The sequence below is a fragment of the Acanthochromis polyacanthus genome, chromosome 9, assembly GCF_021347895.1.
Source record: "Acanthochromis polyacanthus isolate Apoly-LR-REF ecotype Palm Island chromosome 9, KAUST_Apoly_ChrSc, whole genome shotgun sequence".
Lineage (NCBI taxonomy): Eukaryota > Metazoa > Chordata > Actinopteri > Pomacentridae > Acanthochromis > Acanthochromis polyacanthus.
The window spans coordinates 15350748-15373145 of record NC_067121.1 but is presented as its reverse complement, the minus strand read 5'-3'; the positions used below and the strand labels follow the sequence as shown (position 1 = coordinate 15373145).

The 22398-nt window shown below is 40.2% G+C and overlaps 1 protein-coding gene across 1 annotated transcript in view; it reads left to right on the top strand.

Moving 5' to 3' along the window:
* Nucleotides 1-22398, top strand: part of insra (insulin receptor a) — a 110333-nt gene that overhangs the window by 21721 nt on the left and 66214 nt on the right. Inside the window, exon 3 of the mRNA XM_051953316.1 lies at nucleotides 16876-17212. Within this exon, the coding sequence (XP_051809276.1) occupies nucleotides 16876-17212 (337 nt within the window). The remainder of the gene's footprint in view (nucleotides 1-16875; nucleotides 17213-22398) is intronic.

The following is a 22398-nucleotide window of genomic DNA, read 5'->3' as shown; positions in this document are numbered from 1 at the left end:
ACCTGACAATTTGAAAATTTGCCAAACCGTAAAATCGAGGCGAGCTTAAATATATAACAATACAGATTCTTCTATTGCCTTTCACGACTTGTGCACTGGCGTTTGCTCTCGCCTCTCATCTCCTTCTGCCAAAACACTCATACCCCTGTCATGGCGGACATAACAGCAGACGAAGAGTTGGTCGTGAGAAAAGGGCCTCATGTTACATCGATTATATGGAAATGTTTCGGCTTTGACAAGACTGACACAGAGCAAACTACAGTCATGCGCAAGGTTTGCAAAAGTACTGTGAAAACGAAGAATAGCAGCACAACTAACCTCTTTCAGCACCTCCGGCAGAGGCATCCTAAAGAATGGTAAAAGTGCTCGCAGCTACGGGAGTGCGACATGGCTAGCACTAGCCATAGCAAACAGACCGCAAAGAAACAACAAAAATCGATTAAAATCGTAATCGTCCAAGATGACTAAAAAAATCGAGATTTTATTTTTTGGCCATCTTGCCCAGCCCTAATTCCTTGTAGTATTACCCCTGAAAAGAAACTGTATTTGAAAGGCAAGGTAGATTTTCTTTCTTTCATAACACGAATCATTCTTTCTGTTTCTATCTCAGTCATGGACTCCATTCACTCTCAGCACTCTGTATAATATTAAACCATAAAGCTTAAATTTGTAGCTTTCTGTGCAGTGTTGCCCTTCACAGCAGCAACAAGCAAATTAAATTGTGTTCAAACGAAAACAAATGTGGTAGAAAATCTAGACTGCCATCTGTGCAAGACGTCATGTCCTTGTTGAATGTGAACAGCTATTCTACTGAATGAAAATGCCTTTAAACCTCCAGCTGAAATACATATATTACCTGTTTACACAATGTTAAAAAATATCACAAGTCCTTAATACAGACTGCCGTGATTTCACTGCTCTGTTCAGTGATGTCACATAGTGTTAAACTAAATGTCACCTAAACATATATATATTATATGCTGCACATGCACATATGACCAGCGAGGTTATTATGAGGTATGGCAAATGTTTTTGTATTTTTTTTAGTCAAATATTTTTTCTGTTAAAAGAAACATTGCAACCTCAGCATCAGATCTGAATTTTCTTTCCTTTTTTAATTTGTTACTGTTGTTCTTCTGGACTCATTTGTGAGCTTTTCATATTTGGTTTTCTTACAGTAAGGAGAGACGTCTTTAAGATTTAGTGCAGACAATTAGGAATACTTCAGGCGACATTTCATGGCGCATTTCAGAACTGGTGTCACAAAATGCCTTTTAAATTTGTGAAGAATGAAGAGATATAGAGTTTCAGAACAAATTAGAGCAAGGAAAGATCAATAAAATAAATGCAGAAGCATCTTTGTTAAAATGATTTCTAACACTTAGAGCCATATCGAAGCAAAACAAACAAGATGACATGGTCATCAATGTCCCCGCCACATGTGATGTCTATGAGTCTATATGCAAAATAGTGATAAAGGGCCATAACTCTGTTAAATACTATCGCACAGGTCTCATTTTCGAACTTGATCAAGGTGTCCGTGGTGTGAAGCTACATACTAAATTGTTAGCTGTAAAATTAAACGTTCACTCACATAGTGTGCATCTCCTGGAGGCTAGGCCCCCCCCCCGTCCTGAAAACCTAGTGGTTCATTATGCAGAGTGATATTCTACAAGCCTAAAGCTAACCCAACCAGCCCCCCCCCAAAAAAAACAACAACAAAAAAACAAAACACACACACACACACACACACACACACACACACACACACACACACACACACACACACACACACACACACACACACACACACGTTTGTTTTTCTATACCGGTGGGGACTTACCATTGACTCCCATTCATATCTAACTCCTAACCCTTACCCTAACCCTAACTTTAACCATCACCAAATCAATGCCTAACCCTAAACAAACGTTTTTGCACTTTTACATTTTTTATTAACAACAATATGGCCAAGAAAACGGTGTTGCCACCCGTGGGGACCTCATTTTAGGTCCCCACCGTAAGACAAGTCCCCACCTTTATAGCAAATAGTCAGGTCAAAGTCCCCACCTGTATAGCAGAAACAAGTACACACACACCCACACACACACACTATAAGACCATTTTTTGAGCTGACTGCTCTGGCACTCAGTCTTGTGGAGCTGCACCCTGCGAACTCTCGCCGTTCAGCTACTGGAGCCATTCCCATGGAATCCCAGACATTTCAGGCATTTGTTAAAGCTGGGCCGACAGGCATTTCTTCACCGCTGTACATGCTCACACTCATCATGGCCATTTGATTTAAAAATGGCTCACTGCTGTTTTACAGCTAGTTTCATCAAATGTTTCTTTTCATCTACCCCCAAAAGTTACATGCAAGTTTAATCCAGATGCTCTGGGAGTTTCTTTCCTTTTTTTCCTTCTGTTAAATAAGAGAGATTGTTTAACTTGAGTAAATCTTGTGTTATTGCAGTCTTCTCTACCTGTTACAGTTTTTTCCCCCCATCTTGTTGAATCTCACTGTTATATGTATATGTGCTTCAGGGTGTTGTGTGGCAAAATACCACTGATGTATGATATAACACGTCATTCCACAAAATGGCAGTGTTGTGTTGGAGCCAGGTTCTAATATTTTTAGTGTAGGCTGTAAATAAATGGAGAGATGAAAAGCATCATCCTATAGTGCTCTTGAAAATGGTGTTGTATGAAAAAGTCTCTGAATTGTTTTGGCATTTTGACACCTTCTCTATCTTAGACGCAAACAGATTCTGGGAGTGTTTTGCTGCTGTCGTGTTTTTACTCAATGTCCACTCATTTTCCAGTAGATAATAAAGTACTGCACCTCTGTGGAAACAATACAGTCACAACTATAAGAGCAAGATAGAAGAAAAATGTTGATTTTCTTGAATTTATCATATAACAAAAATGTTAAAACTTGCAGTCAACATGTAAAACATTTTCTTTAGTGCCCACATGGTTAGCAATGCTAGAAAAAATGGTAGCTCTGCATATTGTAGATGTCTTGTCTTCTATCTACTTTCTTAACACTGCCTACGGTTCAGCCCAGTCCAGCTGAAATGTCCCTGAATTTTATTACTAATGGCTTCACGCTGATTTTTTTTTTTTTTTTAAGATGTAATTAATGCAAACATTTCATACTTTGCCACTTTTAAATGACACTGGTAAAGTGATTTTGATAAGATATTACAATTTCAATTTAAATAAATTCAAAACCAGAAGTTACACATGAAAAGTGACTGTCAGAAGGTTTAAAGTTTGACAGTTCTCCTGTTTTTATAGTTTCTTGCGATTATAAATGGTGTAATTCTTTGCATTTTACTTTTTAAAAAATGATTGCATGTCATTTTGACTCACTGACAGGGTTTTGGATTCAGAATGAAGTCTCGGAGTGAGTGTTTCTCCTCATAAGTAGAGAATGGCAGTCAGTACATCCAAAACACAGGTTTTTCAGTTGTGTCTGAATAATAACGGACACTTTTTGCTGCATGATTTGAAGTGGTTTTCCTTGAGATAGTTGCTTTTTGTATTCTTCCATTGTAGTTCTTTTTATTTCGAGCAGATGGCCATACACTGATCTCTCATGAATATCACTAACTTGAATTTTCTTTGCATTCCACACAATCTCCTGTTAGAACTCTTGGAAACATAAAACATATGCACTTAACAGATACAAACATCATAAATAAAGATCATTTTCAAACCAAGAGCATCAGTAGCTGTGCTTTCATGACAAATACAATCAACTGTAGGAAAAGGGAGGTGGATTTAAAAAAAATGAACGACTGGTAGTTGATTGGCTTGGATTATATCTCGTTTGTGCATTACTTTAGGAAAAAGTGTACACCTTTGACAGCCTAAATCAAGAAATTCACATTTCTTATAAAATAATAATAATAGTAATACATCGAATTTATATAGCGCTTTTTAGGTCACTCAAAGACGCTTAGTCAAAGTAAACTACAGAGATAGTCATTATTTAAATCTTTCAATGAACCCTGGAAGGAAATGAAGATTCAAGGCCGAGGCGTGCGTCATTTGCCTGTCAAGCAGGCAGTGTAATTGCCCATCAATGAGTGCACAGTGTTTATCATTTCTATTCCAGTCACGGACAAACTGGATATCCTGCCTTCAGATAACAGTGGCAGCAAGGTGACATTAAAAACAAAAAGTGTTTTTCCATGTTGTTTGTGTGTTTTTGTTCTATTAATGGAGGCTGGGGTCCCGTAATGAAATTGTTTACGGCTCCTGTTGTTCTCCGAGTCATCTTAACTGAGCCCTGCTGCTGCTGAGTCAGACCAGTTGACAAGTACAGTGCCTATCATAAGTATTCACCCCCTTTGATGTTTTACCCTTTTATTGATTTATAAATCAATCATGGTCAATAAAATTTAGATTTTTTTAACAAAAAATGTATTGGAAAAAACTCTTTAATGTCAAAGTGAAAACAGATTTCTATAAAGTAATGTTAATGAAAGAAAATTATATAAATACAAATAATTGTTTGCATTATTATTCACCCCCTTTTTAATTTAATGGTCTAATTCAATAGAGGTCCATCAAATTGTTGCCAATAGTCTCACAGTTAGTGAAATGAAGATCACCTGAGTGGTGTGGGTGTGTTTCAAGTAATTGAGTTGTAAAACACCTGTGTCTGAAGGGTCCAGAGAGTGGTTGATCAGTATTCCTGGCTACCATTACACCATGAAGACAGAAGAACACTAAGCAACTCAGGGAAAGGGTTATTGAGAAGTACAATTTAGGGGATAGTTACAAAAAAAATTTCCAAGGCACTGAACATCCCAGGGAGTTCAGTGAAAAGAGTTATCAAGAAATGGAAGGAATATGGCACTTGTGTGAATCTGCCTAGATCAGGCCGCCCTCGTAAACTGAGTGACCGTGCAAGTAGGAGACTAGTGAGAGAAGCCACCAAGACCCTTACAACTACTCTGAAGGAGATACAAGCTTCAGCTGCTGAGATGGGAGAGACTGTGCATGGAGCAACTGCTGCCCGGGTTCTTCACCGGTCAAAGCTTTATGGGAGAGTGGTAATGAGAAAGCCACTGTTGAAGAAAAGTCATATTAGAACTCGATTAGAGTTTACCAAAAACACATGGAAGACTCCATGGTCAAGTGGAAGAAGATTCTTTGGTCTGATGAGACCAAAATTGAGCTTTTTGGCCATCAGACAAGACGTCATGTTTGGCGGAAACCAAACACTGCACATCACCAAAAACACCATCCCCACTTTGAAGCATGGTGGTGGCAGCACCCCCCAACATCAAAGGGGGTGAATACTTATGATAGGCACTGTAGCTACCAGGAAAAAATCCGACAACTAAACCCCAGTCATTAGCCATTGTTTTTTTTTATAAAGTCACCTTTACACAACAGTTGTAATCTTTTTTGTGACCTGCTTAATTTTGCTTTAGTTTGAGTTGCAATGGTCGCAGGTTTGTGTGCTTTAAAATATGTCATCTGTGTTTTGATGAATGATTGGATTTTTAAAAGTCATAATATTCCTTATTAGAACTGATTTAGGTTCACACTGACTGCTTCAGCAAGATGAGTTAAAAGCTATTGTGCAGGCTTTAAAAACAATTAAGAAGAGTGTCAGACCTCAGACTAGGTGAACCTTAATTCCTACTATTCTGTTCCTTTTCCTTGATTTAGTGAACTATTCTCAATGTATTTTTATTCTTAATTAGTCAGACATTCTTTCATTAATCCCATTCTACTAAACTTGTTTAGCATGTCAAATATCAAACACCATAGACATAAATGTCATCCCAGTTTTCCAGAGCCTAAGTTTACAAAAAAGTTTTAAGGTTAGTTAATTTGTCCAGCGATCAGTACAAAACCAAAGGATGTCCTTTTTTCTGATATTGGACTTGAGCTAATGATTTTATGACCAACTAATGTTTTCATAATAAATAAAGCATTTTTTTAAATGTCAAAGAATATTAAGAAATTATATTTTTTTGCTTGAGTTAATAGTAACATGTTTAGTGTGCTGTCTTATTGTTCTGCTGAAAATATTCTTTTTACTATCTCAGCAAAACAGGAAATACTTAGACTTCAGATCCAAGTAAATTTTTTTTTTTTTTTGGATAGGAACATTTAGTTGAATTAACTTTCTTTCCAGTGGTTTATAAAATGGGTTGCCTCAAAAGGTGAAAGATGGCTCAAATAATTTAATTCATCGTAATTACTGATTTGTTGCACGTCTGTTTTGATCGATTATAAAAAATTTGGCAATGCCAAATACATTTTATGTTACACAAATGCAGTTATTTGTAAATAGCTCAAAGATTAGAAAACCTCGAAATGTGAGACATTAATTTCAGTCAACAAAGCTCAAGGTAATTCAAGTGATGGTTTGAGTCAGTAAGTCACAGTTAGTCATCGTCAATGATTTTTTCTCTTTTACAGAGACATTAACGTTGTGGCAGTTGTCCAATATTCTTTATACACAGAACTTTGGTCAATATCAATATCAAGACTGAAATATCATGCGCCCTATTAATTCTTTGATTATTGATTCTATATGAAGCCAGCAATAAATCTTCAGTTGTCTAGATCTGATTGCGATTAAAGGAGCTGCAGTAGGCAGAGATATGTTATAGGGTTTGTTAGTTTCTGGAAACTCTATCACATCTGTTTCTTTAGTGGTATAGGGGATGCCAGACCGCTCTGTATTCATGGCATTTGTACGTATTGGTGTAGAGCAGTGGTTCTCAAATTTTTTTCTGTCCTCCTTTGGAGGACAAAAATCTTCTGTGCCCCCCTCAATTATGTGTGTATGTATGTATGAATGTATATACATGTAAATACGTGTATATGTGTGTCTCTCTCTCTCTCTCTCTCTCTCTCTCTCTCTCTCTCTCTCTCTCTCTGTGTATATATATATATATATAGATGTGTGTGTATAAATGTGAATATGCAGGGCAGTGTTATTTTATCCGATTCCATTTTGTTGTTTTTCACAGTACAGATCGGGAGTGTCAAACTTTTTTTAGTCCAGGAGCCACATAAATCCCAATTTGAGCTCAAGCGGGCCGCACCAGAAAAATCACAGCATAAGAACCTATAAATCACCACAACTCCAACTTTTCCCCCTTTGTTTTAGTTTAAAAAAAACTACATTCTGAAAATGTTCGCATTTAATGAATTATATTTTTACAAATCGTTGTAAACAACCTGAAATTTCTTAAGAAAAACAAGCTCAATTTCAACAGTATGCCTCAGTTTATCATTTACACATTACAACTGACAGATCACAGAGTGTCTACAAAGGAACACAACATTCAGTTAGCTATCTGGAACTGAGCAATCTTGTTTTTTACTTGATGATCAAAACAACTTGTCTACATCTAGAAATTATTTAAAATTTACAATTTTACAAATTTAATGCCTTCACTGTAATTCTCTGTATTTTTCTACTCGTTGCAAAGTTGTCTCGTGGGCCGAAATGGACATCTGGCGGCCGTTTTTGGCCCACGGGCCACATGTTTGACACCCCTGATAAAAATAATCGAACTAAATGAGCCGAGATAGTGATATGATCAAGTATGCCGATGTTCCAATTGCACATTAACGATGCGTTCTCACATTGTCCGGAGCCCGTACAGCACAACATAGATGAAGAGTAGATATGACAGCGTGCTGTAGCAGCCGGCTAATGAACGTGTCTATGTGGCGGCCATCTTGGAGGGGGAAAAGCCCCATTCAAAGCAATGCATGTACATTGAAAATAAATCATAATTTGCTCATTTCTCAACCGATTTTCGTGTGGTCTACTTTATTGTCAACGTTAAAACATGTGCTATTGATAGAGAATGTTTGATCTGAAAAAAAAAGAGAAAACACTGAAAAAGGCTTCCTACAAATAAGATAAGATAGACTTTATTAATCTCACAAAGGAGAAATTTAACATTACAGGGCTCTTAGAAACAAAAAACAGAGGAGTGCAAAAGTCACGAAAGTGCAAGAACAAGATAATAAATATTGCACATAATAACAACTACACAGTAGTGTTATACAGTCTGATGGCAGTGGGGATGAAGGACCTGCGGTAGCGCTCCTTCTTGCACTGAGGGTGTCTGAGTCTTGTGCTAAAGGAGCTGCTCAGCTCCACTACAGTCCGGTGCAGTGGGTGGGAGCTGTTGTCCATGATGGATGAGAGCTTGGTCAACATCCTCCTCTCACCCACATCCATCACAGAGTCCAGTGGGCAGCCCAGGACAGAGCTGGCCCTCTTGGTCAGCTTGTTCAGTCTCTTCATGTCCCGCTCTGTGCTGCCCGGGGCCCAGCAGACGACAGCGTAGAGGAAAGCAGAGGCTACCACAGTGTCGTAGAAAGTCCTTAGTAGAGGTCTGCACACTCCGAAGGACCTCAGCCTCCTCAGAAGGTGGAGGCGACTCTGGCCCTTCTTGTACAGAGCATCAGTGTTGTGGGACCAGTCCAGTTTATTGTTGAGGTGAACACCCAGGTACTTGAAACTGTCCACTGTTTCAATGTCCTGCCCCTGGATGTTCACTGGTGGATGTGGGAGTGTCCTTCTCCTGAAGTCGACCACCATCTCCTTCGTCTTACTGGTGTTGAGGCACAGATGGTTGCGCTCACACCAGTCCACAAAGTCCATGATGACCGACCGATACTCCAGCTCATTCCCCTCAGACACACGGCCCACAATGGCAGAGTCATCAGAGAACTTCTGGAGATGGCAGCTGTCCGTGTTGTAGGTGAAGTCCGAGGTGTAGATGGTGAAGAGGAAGGGCGAGAGGACGGTGCCCTGGGGCGCCCCCGTGCTGCAGACTACCACCTCTGACTCACAGCCGCGCAGCCGCACGTACTGTGGACGGTCAGTGAGGTAGTCAGTGGTCCAGGCAGCGAGATGTCCATCCACTCCCGCGTCCACCAGCTTCCCCCGCAGCAGCGCCGGCCTGATGGTGTTGAAGGCGCTGGAGAAGTCAAAGAACATGACTCTCACAGCGCTGCCGGCGCTCTCCAGGTGAGTGAGCGCTCGCTGCAGCAGGTAGATGACAGCGTCTTCTACCCCCATGTTGGGCCTGTAGGCAAACTGCAGGGGGTCCAGGTCGGAGCTCACCACTGAGCGGAGGTAGTGGAGGAGGAGCCTCTCCATGGTCTTCATGAGGTGGGAGGTGAGGGCGACAGGTCTGTAGTGGGCCAGTTCCTTGGCGTGAGCTGTTTTAGGGACTGGGACCACACAGGAGGTTTTCCACAGGACGGGGACCCGCTCCAGGCTGAGGCTCAGGTTGTAGAGGTGACAGAGGACCTCACAGAGCTGGTCTGCGCAGGTCCTCAGCAGCCTGGGACTGATGCCGTCTGGTCCAGCAGATTTCCTCTGCTTCAGTCGCCTCAGCTCTCTCCTCACCTGGTCTGGTGTGAAGGAGAGGGGGGAGTGAGGGGGGGAGTAAGGTGGGCTGCAGGGGGTGGGAGTAGTCCGTGAGGGTGAGTTGGGGGCCGGTGAAGGTGTCGCAGGAAGGGGAGAGTCTGCTGGGCTGGGGATGTGTGAAGAGGGGGGAGCAGGAAAGGGGGCAGAGGGGGTGGGGGGAGAGTCAAATCTGTTAAAGTAACAGTTCAGCTCATCTGCCCTGCGCTGGTCTCCATCAGCTGTCCCTCTGGCACTCATTTACCAAAAATTGATTTAAAAAGTATATTTTTGTAATTTGTAGAAGTATTTGCCAGATAAATGCAGCATAAATACAGCAAGCAATAAAAAGAACTCTGAGCCATTACTTCTAATGGTTGACTGAAAGCATTGAGAAATGTTGTTGCAGTAAAGGAAGTACAGATTCAGCACTGCAAAGAGTTTGATGAACTTGCACCAGCAATTCTCTTCTCACAAAACCTACATGTTGCCAGCAAAAACAAATGAATTAGCCAGTACTGAATAGCCTTTGAAAATAGTGTATTTAAATTATTATTATTATACAAACCTGACTTTCCATAGCTACCTTAGTGAAAATACATTCTCCATGTGGGTATATTCGCTGCATTGAGAGGCAGTTATTGAGCACTGGATGCTGGTTGTCAAATTTGGGTGCTGGATTGGATGTAACATTTACCTTTTGTGCTGAAACAATTAATCTAAGATCCCCTCTGGTGAAAATCTTTTTAATTTACCTTGTTAATGTGAACATATGGTGTTCTTTATCCAAAAGTTATATGTGAGCTGGTGGGCTTGAACTGTGGGGAGTTGTGGATGGAGAGAAAGGCACAAACTTCATATTTCTGTGCAGTCTAGAGCAAGCAATACTGTAGATTTACATATAAAGCATTTTTTAGGCAGGAAGGGATTAGTTTATGAAAATAAATCACTGTTAAATGTCTCGTCAGCTGTAAGCAGTGAGTGCCAAGCAGGCTGTCATAATTCAAAAATGAATCATTCTTTCTGGTTTATTCAGTGCCGAAGTTACCTCTCTGTTACTCTGTTAGTTTTGTTTAAATTATCAGAAGTGTGGAAACATTAAAAGATGATCATTTTCAAAAGCAAGATTGTTCTCCCTTTGATTCTGTTTTTCTTCTTCAGCGAAATCTTTCTTTCATGAGAAACTAAATACTACCCTTGTCATGCTTGTGGAATTTTAATTTCAACTAGTGCACCACCACACTCCTGTTTGGCCTTTTCTTGGGTGTAATATGATCTCAATGCAAAAATGATTGAGTATGGTGTTGTTTCATTACTTTCATGAAAGGAACCTGAAAAAAGTCACCTCAGAGTGATTTCAGGCAGTTGAGTAGTTGAAGTAGAGAAGCTGTTAATTTTAGGCAGAAATGCCTGAGTTATAGAAGTTCAGTACAATCCTTCTTGCTTGTACAAATACAGTACTAATTGTTGACTTCATTTTAGTGTTGGGTAAAATGCCATGCTAAAAGGAGAAGACCCAGTAAGAAACTCCTGCAGTCTTGCAGAGCAGTCCAAAACAGAAGACAATGACTTGTTATGAATTGTGTCGACCCTTGAGTGTGATTATTCATGCCTTTTTGACACCCCATGTTGTTGAACCTTGGTGGTGGCTGGCATGTGGTACAGATCTTTCTCTTCACCTCTCATTTCCAAGTTGGCACCATCGAGACATTGTGTATTCATCTCTGTCACACAGGGGCCTATAGCAGTGTTGGGCTGTTGTTGCAGTCCATTTTGGGCCTCAGGGATTGAGTGTCTCATTGTATAGCGCTGCCCCCTCATCCAAGCGAAACCTCTGCTAATGAGATAAAGAGTGAGGCATTTCTGCAGCATTATTACTCAGCCTTCATGTGATCCTGCTGTACTTTGTACAAACCGCATGACAAGAGATCAGACAGGACCTGACCTGTCTGCCAGTGGAACCAGACTAATAAGGACAAGGAGACTTTTGAAAAAAAGTGTAGCCAATCGTAAACAGATCTAAGTCCAACTGCCCAGTACTTGCCTCTCAAAGCCCCCCATTGATTTATTGTTGTCAAGTTGTACAAATGGATGATAAGCGGAGATGCTGACAAGACTAAACTCAAGCTGACCATATCGAATCTACACAGAGAAAAGACCACTGCTCTTCATAAACTCTTCCAGCTTCAAGGTTAATGAAAACAATAATAAAGAGACTGGGCATGCATTTAGAGATTTGCATGTTTTAAAGAGAATGAATGACAAAATTTCCTAGCAGCCCGCTCAGCGTCCCTCTTGCTTTGGGAGATCAGAGATGGCTTGGGGTGGCCCCACTGTCATAGGTCCTCAGGGTCTTGACCTTGAAAGCATTTTGACAAGCACACAAGAAACAAGTCTATCTCCGTCAGTGTGGTCACTGTTTTGGATATTGTGGAAGCCTGTATGATGTCTGACAGTGAATAATAATACTAATTCAGGATCAAATAGCAGCGGTAATTTCAACTCTGCCAAGTCACCTACTGTAAAAGCGAATTCTACAAATCTTTGACAATTGCCATGTTTACATGTGACCTTTAATTTCTCTTTAATTTGGAATTAAATTTAATTCCACTTTAAAATGTCTTTGGAAACACTTAAATCCGAATTAAAAAATTTATTCCGAATAAACTTAATTCCGAATAAACTACCTGGTTTATTCCGATGTTAATTCTGAATAAACTAATTCCTGTGTACATTCTATTCATGTATACAGTTAATTCCGCTTTAGTTAATTCCGGTCATTCTGCACATGCTTGGCTCCTCACATAGTGATGACGTAGCGACGTACACGTTCTGCGATCTTACTGGCGCGAGCACATCAAGTGACACTACAGAAGTAGTACCTCATTGTCAAGTTACTGTTTCAAAATGACAATAAAAAGCAAAGCGAAAAGCGTGCTTATTAGTTGTTCCTCCATGTTGTTGGGGAAAAGAAATGCTGCAAAAAATGGAGTTTGTTTTCTTCCGGTAAACAGGTATACGTCACATCCACGCCCTGTCCAATCAGAATCCTTTCCAATGCCCAAGCGTTAAAGTGGAATTAAGGAAGGGTAATAAACGTGCAGTCCATGTAAGCCTTAATTCGGAATTAATATTTCCATGCAAATGCAAAGCACAAAACTTTTATTCCGAATGAGTTAATTCCGAATAAATAATTCCGAATTTAAAAACTTCATGTAAGCGTGGCCAGTGAGGAGTTTGTTTTAGTGTTTAATCAGAATGGTTGCTTTCTTGTTCTCTGAGGTGGTGTCCAGTACATATGTGCTCAACATCAGTCACTGAAAGGATCAACTTATATTAATCATTTCCCCAAAACATTTGCATTCAACTAAACAAGAACTGATGTAGGGCCGCAACTAATTATTATTTAATAAAAAAATTCCTGAAAGCAACATGTACAACATTTTTCCAGTGTGTAATAGTGTTACCAATACTGGTAAAAATGGTGGCTGTACTGTAGATTTGTTAGTACCAAATTTGTTTTTTTTTATATGTCTTTTCAGAATTGTCTCCTATCTCCTCTCTGAAAACACTGCCTGCAGTTCATCTAAATTCAGCAGAATTTTTTTTTTTTTTGTCATGTGAATTGATTACAGCTAAGTCATTAATGGCTTCACAGTTGTGGCTTTGATTACAGAATTTTTACTTTTTAACCCTTTACGCTTCAGTGCGTCGTAGGTGTACCGCCGGCGGTACACCTACTAATTTGCATAGGAATTTCAAGAATGTCCGACGGCTGCAAACACGATTATACAAACACTATACGCCGATGGAAAGCTTAGATTCTCATGAATCCGCCGGTATAAACCACTTTCAGATGTGATTACCACAGCGGGTGAGAAAAACACATTTGTCCGACAAAAACAAATATTCATCCATCCGTTCTCTATACACGGCTTCAACGCACACAGCGCGACTCACATTTCCGGGTTCATTATTACACACAGAAAAAAAGATTCCACAAAAAACGGCCATAATCCAACCTTTTACATCCAGACAACACAAGCCAGTAAACTATTTTGTCCAAAACATGTCCTGAAGTTGGTATAAAATCCCCAAATCGGTCGTTTTCAAGGAAATGCACCTCGCGATGTGCGTCCAATATTCCCTGTATTTTTCGTAATTTTTTTTATTTAAAAATAGAATATTAGCAATTTTTTTGTACTGAAAACGGCTGGAATTGACTGAAGCTTAAAGGGTTAAAGTGTAAATTTTGTTAAGTGCAATATTTTATGCTGAGATTTCCTCAAGGACACAGGTCACAGGTTCTGAAAGCCCAAGATGACCTGTTCAAATAACTTTTTTTCAGGCCAACAGTCTAAAACCTGAAACTATTAAACATGAAACTGAGAAATACAGGAAAATTTGTTCGTTTGACTGGCTGACCACAGCAAATTTTGCCTTATCTAATAACAAAAAGAGAAGAATTTTCTGTCTAATCTAATTTCTGTCTTATCCACTTAACTATTTCCGCTTTGACACAGATCTAAACATAACTCTCTGGTTTTGCTGAACATTAGCTTTTATGTTGTATATAAATTTAGTCATTGACATTAATTATAAAATAATTAAAAGACTGCAAAAATTAATACATGTTGCTCAATAATGATATACACTCTTTCAAAAGGAAAAGCATTGTCATCATCCATCACCATGAATATGGACTTGGACTTTAAAATTAAAATAACTTCCACTGCATTTGAAAGGAGAGTTGTCAGTCGTTCAGATATTTCAGTCTAGATGGAAATGTTTCCAGACCCACTGAAATGTGTAAGAACTCCCCATGAGTTGTCGACATGATGAGACATGATCAATCTGCAAAGGCACTGGCACTGAGCTCTTCAGCACCTTACTAAAAGAATATGATTGTCTCAGTTTGAGTGTGGCCCCATTCTAACAGCTCACTTTCCGTCAGCTCCGACCTGATTTTGTGTGGCGTTTCAGATTTTGCTTAACTCTCCTTGCTACTGCTGTCTGACCGTCTGGGAGAGAAGATTGAGGGTCACAAAGGGTTAATCTGTGTGCCTGTCTTAGTTGGAGATGGGAGAGGCCAGTTGAATGGCTAGCTTCTACAGCTAGACAACACATTGGCTAAGGCTGAGGGTGGATCTGCTGCTGGGCCTGTGCTCCGGCATGGAGTCCTGCTGGAGGATCAGGAGTCGGTGAGAGCAGACAGCAAAGCTTTTATTCTATGTGTGTATGTGTGAGTGCATGCATTTAAGGAATAGTTGAAGGGCAGCTTTTGAAATAAACTTTGGAAGTGGAAGGAAAACATCATATTAAGGAGTAATTACTACTTTGTGACAATTGTTCTGTTTGTCAAGCCTTTTTGGCATAGATTATTTAGACCGAAGAGTGACGCAGATAAAAGGTGGTTATATCATTTGTTTTTCTTGCATTGTGCCCCCTTTAGCTTCCCTTTCACACTGCCATTCTTCTCATATTGCTGCTGCTCTGCCCACATGCACACTTTTCATGCGCTTCAAGAGTTTAGCTCAGTTAATGTAGGAGGACAGGGGGTCCATGTTGTTTTGTTCATTTAATGGCTGGCCTCATGACACTAATGTAGCCAAGCAGTTTTGGGCGCATGCTGGCCTAATCACACTCAACTACTAGAATAATTGTTGCAAATTATCACTTTTTCCTTTGGAGGAAATTTTCCTTTTCCGTCATGGTTTGGGTTTATATGGCCGGATGTTAATTCAGACTTACATACGCACATCTTTATGGTCTGACGTGTTACCTGTCCCTAACCTCAGCGGCTCATCTCCCTTGCTGCTGAACGGTTTTAATCTAGAAGCTAATCTCAGTGTGCAGGTCAGTCTGCTGTATTTACCTCTGAGAATCCTCCATCTACCTTTGCACCCTTTGTCCTCACACCTACATTCGGGCAACAACAATATGCACATAAACTCTGGTACACTTGCACACCTGCCAGTCCCCAGAGCCTGATGTTATGTAATGGGCTGATTTACAGGCATGCAGACATAAGTGTAAACAGCCAACCTACAGACTTCTCTCTTTTTCCTTAGCTGATCGTATTTCCACCCCAGAACCATCACTGAACTTGAAAGATACTGCATCTTTCTGTCAGCGTTTATTTCATCAAAGGACCTTGTGTTCCATTTTGGTAGAAAGTAGCATATGGTTAATTTTTCCTAAGCTAGTAAAGGTGATTTAGGACTTGTTATACTGTACTCTACTATTTATCATTTACTGTGAGTCACTGTGATAATGTTAGGAGATTTTTTTATTTTGATGTTGTTGATTGTGAATGATGTACAACAGTTACTTCAGCTGCAAGGGTTTCACTTGAGATCATTGTCATTATTAAATGTTTTCTTTGTGTAAATTACAGAAGACAGTGAAAAATGCCTAGAATTTTCCCAGAAACGGAATCAATGAACTCAGTTGCTTAACAGCTAAAGCAGAAACCAGTGACAAACTACTGTTTTTGTTAGATAAAAACATAAATTATTGATGTAAGATCACAACTGTTCTCAATTAATCCTTCCCAAACACATTTCCCCACTAATCAACATGACACTTTGATTTATCATTTTATGTGTCTAAAAGGGAGATTAGTTACTCTTGATATTACGTTTTCACTTTTCTAAATGCACAGATCTTTGAAGTATAAAAGAGCATAAAAGAACAAGCATCACAACTTTCATGCTCAGTGAAAAGATCATAATAATTGTGATGCTTGTGTGTTATCAACACAGTGTGAGGTGATAGATGTGGGATGCACCCATTGAAGGATGCCATTGGAAAAAGTCACTAGACAGGGCTGTTGTGGTTTTAAAATGTTTGGAAACCTCTGATCTAGCAGAAGAAGTCTGCATTATCATATTGTCATATTTCCCAGCACCTCTGTTGCCCATTCAATGCTTCCTTAGTTTATTGGATGAGCTTGGACTCTGCAAAACCTTAATAAGAGCAAAAGGAGTACCAATCAAAGCCCCTTTGGGCATGTCTTATTGGCAAAAATACTGTACTCTTCAAATGCCATTTTCCCCCCTCTGTCTCACCTTCAAGCCACCTGTCTATCTAGTGTTGGATCCCTGCTGTTTGTGTTCAGCATGCTTATTGGCTAAAGACAGATGGTCTTCTGGGCTGTTGGCTTGTACACTGAGGAGGAATTTCACTCCTACTGACAGAGACGTTTGACCATATGATATTTCTGTAGACTCAGAAACAAAGATACACTGTCATTGGGGACTGATTACAATCACCTCTGTCATCTTGGGAACTGAAATAATATGTTAATGTTTGGATGATAAGCTCATGCTTCCTGTGTTTCTCTTCCTGCACACATTGCTTCCGAGACTTCACCCGTTCTTTGACCTGTTTCACCTGTAATTCCTCTGCTGAAACACCCTGCTTAACTTCACTTTAACTTTTTCTTCCTCTCTCCCCTGCAGTGTGCCCTGTTCAGTGCAAACACCGGGCATGCACCAAGGATGACCAATGCTGCCACGACCAATGCCTGGGTGGCTGCCTGAAGCCTAACTCAGCCAGTCACTGCGTGGCCTGCCGTGGCCTCCAGCATGAGGGCAGTTGTGTGGAACGCTGCCCCAAAAACCACTTCACCTACAAGGGCTGGCGCTGTGTCTCCTTTGCTTTCTGCCAAGATCTGCACAACAGATGTAAGCGGGAGAAGGAACGCAGCAAGAGCCCTGACTGCCACGAGTACGTCATCCACAATGCTGCCTGCATCCCTGAGTGTCCCTCTGGCTACACGACCGTCAGCTCCTCCTCGTAAGTGGACACGCTAGTTGGTCTGATGGGTTCTTGATGGCGCATTGGAACGATGCTGGATCAGTGACTCAGCCTTAGTATTCTGCGTGCATATTGAGGCAGTTATGGGCCTTTACATGGGAGCTTGTGATGCTTTGATTCACCTCTATGTGTTTAATTTCCCTAAAAACTCATCTACTTCTATCACATTTCTGCATACTGTTATAATAGACCTTTTAATGACCCACGTCACGAATGACGTCACAGCTTTAGCTGGAGGCAAAAGAGGAAGCCCGCGGCCGTGACCGAAAGGCGAAAGACTGAGGGACTAGGTTCTATCAACTTTTCTAAAATTTCGTCCTGCTGTGTTTTTGGATGCCAGAATAGGAGGAATGACATTGCCGAACGCAAATTAAAGTTTTATAGGATTCCACCGAACACTCGTGCTCAGAGGGAACGAAGACAATTGTGATTAAATGCACTGAGGCGAAAAGACTGGACAGAGACGATCAGCTGCAGTCAATTCCAGCCATTTTCAGTACAAAAAATCGCTAATATTCTATTTGTAAATAAAAAATATTTAATTCAATTCAGTTCAGCTTTACACTGTGTTCCAAATTATTATGCAAAGTACATTTTACTCAAATCTTCATGAATAATTGATGCAAATGTCAGTCAGTGTAATTTTCAAGTCATCAGCTGTTAGAGTTTCAATCAAATTTCATTGAACAAATCTCGTAATAACAGTATTTTTTACAATAAATAATACAATAAATAACTCAAAGTCCACTGTTCCAAATTATTAAGCACAACAGCGTTTCAAGACATTTTATAGGCTGTAAAGAACTCAAAATGGTCACATGTTGAATTTGTAGCATTATAAGACCATATAAAATAAAATATTTTTGATTGAAATAACTTTTGAATAAACAGGTCGAGTTACATGTTAATATAGGACCCCTTGCTTGATATCACGTTCATAAGCCTTGCATCCATTGAACTTGTGAGTTCTTGGACAGTTTCAGCTTTATTTTCTTTGCAGGATGTTAGAATAGCGTCCCAGAGCTGCTGCTTGGATATGAACTGCCTCCCACCCTCATAGATCTTTTGCTTGATGATGCTCCAGAGGTTCTCAATAGGGTTGAGGTCAGGAGAAGATGGTGGCCACACCATCAGTTTCTCTCCTCTTATGCCCATAGCAGCCAGTGACTCAGTGGTGTTCTTTGCAGCATGAGATGGGGCATTGTCATGCATGAAGATGATTTTTAGTCGGAAGGTACGGTTCTTCTTTTTGTACCATGGAAGAAAGTGGTCAGTCAGAAACTCTACATACTTTGCAGAGGTCATTTTCACACCCTCAGGGACCCTAAAGGGACCTACCAGCTCTCTCCCCATGATTCCAGCCCAAAACATGACACCCCCACCCCCTTGCTGCCGTCTCAGCCTTGTTGGGACATTGTGGCCATTCACCAACCATCCGCTGCTCCAGCCATCTGGGCCATCAAGGGTTGCACGGCACTCATCGGTGAACAAAACTGTTTGAAAATTAGTCTTCATGTATTCCTGAGCCCACTGCAACCGTTTCTGCTTGTGAGCATTGTTTAGGGGTGGCCGAACATTAGCTTTAAGCACACTTGCAAACTTCTTGAGGATCCTACACCTCGAGGTTCGTGGGACTCCAGAGGCACCAGCGGCTTCAAATACCTCTTTGCTGCTTTGCAATGGCCTTTTAGCAGCTTCTCTCTTGATCCGATGAAGTTTTCTGGCAGAAACTTTTCTTATTTTGCCTTTATCTGCACGAACTCGCCTGTGCTCTGAATTAGCAACAAATTTCTTTACAATTCGATGATCACGCATAAGTTTTTTGGAAATATCCAATGTTTTCATACCCTGAGCAAGGTACTGTACTATCTTATGCTTTTCAGCAGCAGAGAGATCGTTTTTCTTCCTCATATCGCTTGAAACCTGTGGCCTGCTTAATAATGTGGAACATCACTTTTAAGCAGTTTTCCTTTAATTGGGCTCACCTGGGCGACTATTTATCACAGGTGTCTGAGATTGATGTCAATGATCTACAGAGCCTTGAGACACAATGCCACCCATGAGTTTAATTAAAAAACACATAAAAATTTTTTTGCCTCTTACATTCAATTTGCATAATAATTTGGAACACAGTGTATTCCAGACACTGGGTCCAAATACACACACCATAAGAACAAGGACACAACAAGACACAGAATAAAATACAATCAAAAACAAATGTCGTCCTGCTGTGTTTTTGGATGCCAGAATAGGAGGAATGACATTGGCGAACGCAAATTAAAGTTTTATAGCATTCCACCGAACACTCGTGCTCAGAGGGAACGAAGACAGTTGTGATTAAATGCACTGAGGCGAAAAGACTGGACAGAGACGATCAGCTGCAGTCAATTCCAGCCATTTTCAGTACAAAAAATCGCTAATATTCTATTTGTAAATAAAAAATATTCAATTCAATTCAGTTCAGCTTTATTCCAGACACTGGGTCCAAATACACACACCATAAGAACAAGGACACAACAAGACACAGAAAAAAATACAATCAAAAACAATAATATGACGAGAAATACAGGGAATATTGGACGCGCATCGCGAGGTGCATTTCCTTGAAAACGACCGATTCATGGATTATATACCGACTTCAAGACATGTTTTGGACAAAATAGTTTACTGGCTTGTGTCGTCTGGATGTCCAAGGTTGGATTATGGTGGTTTTTTGTGGAATATTTTCATCTGTGTGTAATAATGAACCCGGAAATGTGAGTCGCGCTGTGTATGTTAAAGCCGTGTACAGAGAACGGATGGATGGATATTCGTTGTTTGTCGGACAAATGTGTTTATATTACCTGCTGTGGTAATCGCATCTGAAAGTGGTTTATACCGGCGGATTCATGAGACTCTAAGCTTTCCATCGGCATATAGTGTTTATATAATCGCGTTTGCAGCCTTCGGACATTCTTTAAATTCCTATGCAAATTAGTAAGTGTACCGCCGGTGGTACACTGAAGTTTAACGGGTTAAAAATGCTCGAGTTTGCAGCGCAAACTCCCAGCGCAAACTATATACTCCCAGTCCCGCTTGACTTCTTGCTCCGCTTTTGCCTCCAGCCTAAGCCCCGCCCACAAAAAAACGTCACAATGTTTGTAAACAAATAAAGGGTCTATACGAACAAGGCCTTAACACTGTGAATGCTAAATCCTACTGCTAGGTATGAAAAAAATATTACCTTAAAAAAAAATCAGTGTCAATTTTACAACAGTGCTGAAGTTCAGCATGCCAGTAAAATAGTTCAAATAAAAGCATGAAATCATAATATTTCAACAAAATCACTTTGTCCTATATGCATTGTTGAAAAATTATCAGAAATAAACCCATTTGAATAGCCAGGTTTTTTAAAAACAAAATATTCAACACTCTCATACAGCTAAACTGAACTTATTTAAGGCATCATAAATGTGTCATGCTGTGCAAAAGGGATTTTTGAGTTCTCTGTGCTTCTAGCAATGGTTGTGCTGTTTTCAAAGAGATGCAGGATTTTGTATCATAGTGCATAATGAGCCCTCAGTGAGTAGAAATGTGACAGGAACAAAAACAAACGTGCTTGGGGTTCAGAGGATTAATTCATGAATCAGTTTTGATTTACCACAAAATAAATAGATAATCATTCAGTTGATGTGTTTCACACAGACAGTCTGGACAAAATGGTAAACTTAAATTGTTTCACAGTTTAAAAAAAAAATGCAGAAATGCAACAAATTAAAAATCATCATTTTGGGGAGGGGACAATCAGTAACAGTAAAGAACGTATTTTAGTAGTCCAGTGAGAAAAACTGTATACCAAAGTTTACCCCTTACCTTTCCACCTAATGACACACTATGCTGAAATTTTTTATAAAAAACAGTAAACAAGCACAAGGTAGAATTAATATTGGTCCCATCTGTGAGAAATGCTGAGTATTGCATGGATTACTGTCTCACCCTTGTTCCTGTCACTGTTTATAGCACAGAATGACAATGCAAGGGCTGAAGGTCCTCCTGCTGAGTCGAGACATTACTCTGTGTGTCTGTCTGTCTGTCTGTGTGCACGAGTGTGTGTGTGTCTGTGTGTGTGTGCGCAGACAGCTAGGTCAATGTGGTGCAGCACAGTAGGAAGACTGGCGCATCTGTGTTTCTGAATTTGACTCAGTATCACACAAAAGTGATGCTTGTTTACCAGCTGCTAGTGTCTGCATTGCAGAGCTGCGAGCAAAAGCAGACACTTAGATGTGTCTTTTTTTTTTAGCTGTGTAATTTATAACCAGTGCTGGGAATTGTATAGTTGCATCTGAACAGCCTTGCTACCATAAAGGAAGGCAGTTGTATTTGTGCTGACCTACAAGTGACCTTCATCACCTCCCATTTGACACCTTTACTGACCATGACAGGGCTAATGATAAGTGTGGCCGGGCCTGCAAGCACAGACACTCCAGACAGGCGTAGTTGTTCTGCTTGGGCAGAGGCTGAAAACACAGCTGGATCTTTCAGGACTTGTTGTCTTTTGTGACACCATAACTTGCTAGTTGACTGCATAGTGGTGCAACATCACAAGAGTGAAAGAAACATTTGAAACAGATCGTTAGTGCCCTGTGGGAATAGGCTTTTACTCCCTTGGCTCTTAGCAAAGAAATAGCATGTCTGTCTGGCAAGCAACAAAGTCCAGGCAGGCTGTCACTGACAATAGTGACAACAAGCAAAAGTGTGTTTCAGCAGCATTATATGTATTTGACCTTTATTAATCCAGAGAAGATTTGCAAAGCATACAATCTACATCTGAACCACATGGAGCTTCACATTCATAGAGCTGTATGATGTACAAACATACCTGATAGGTTACTAGCAGGCAGATCCTGCTCCAGTAGAGCAGACGGAGGTAAAGTATTTTGCTTGAGTGCACCACAGCAACTGTTGAAAAAGGAAAGAGGGCTACTGATTTGCTGTTTAGGTCAATGATTTTCAAATAGGGCTGAAAAATAATTGAAATATTATTAAAACAGAAATATTAACAGGTGCAATATCAAGATTACAGGAATGGGGTGTTTTGGAAAGTTGAAATATTCCACAGATATTCTCCAGATGTAAGGGAACCTATTTATTTGGTACAAACTGCAGAAAATATCACATAATCATTT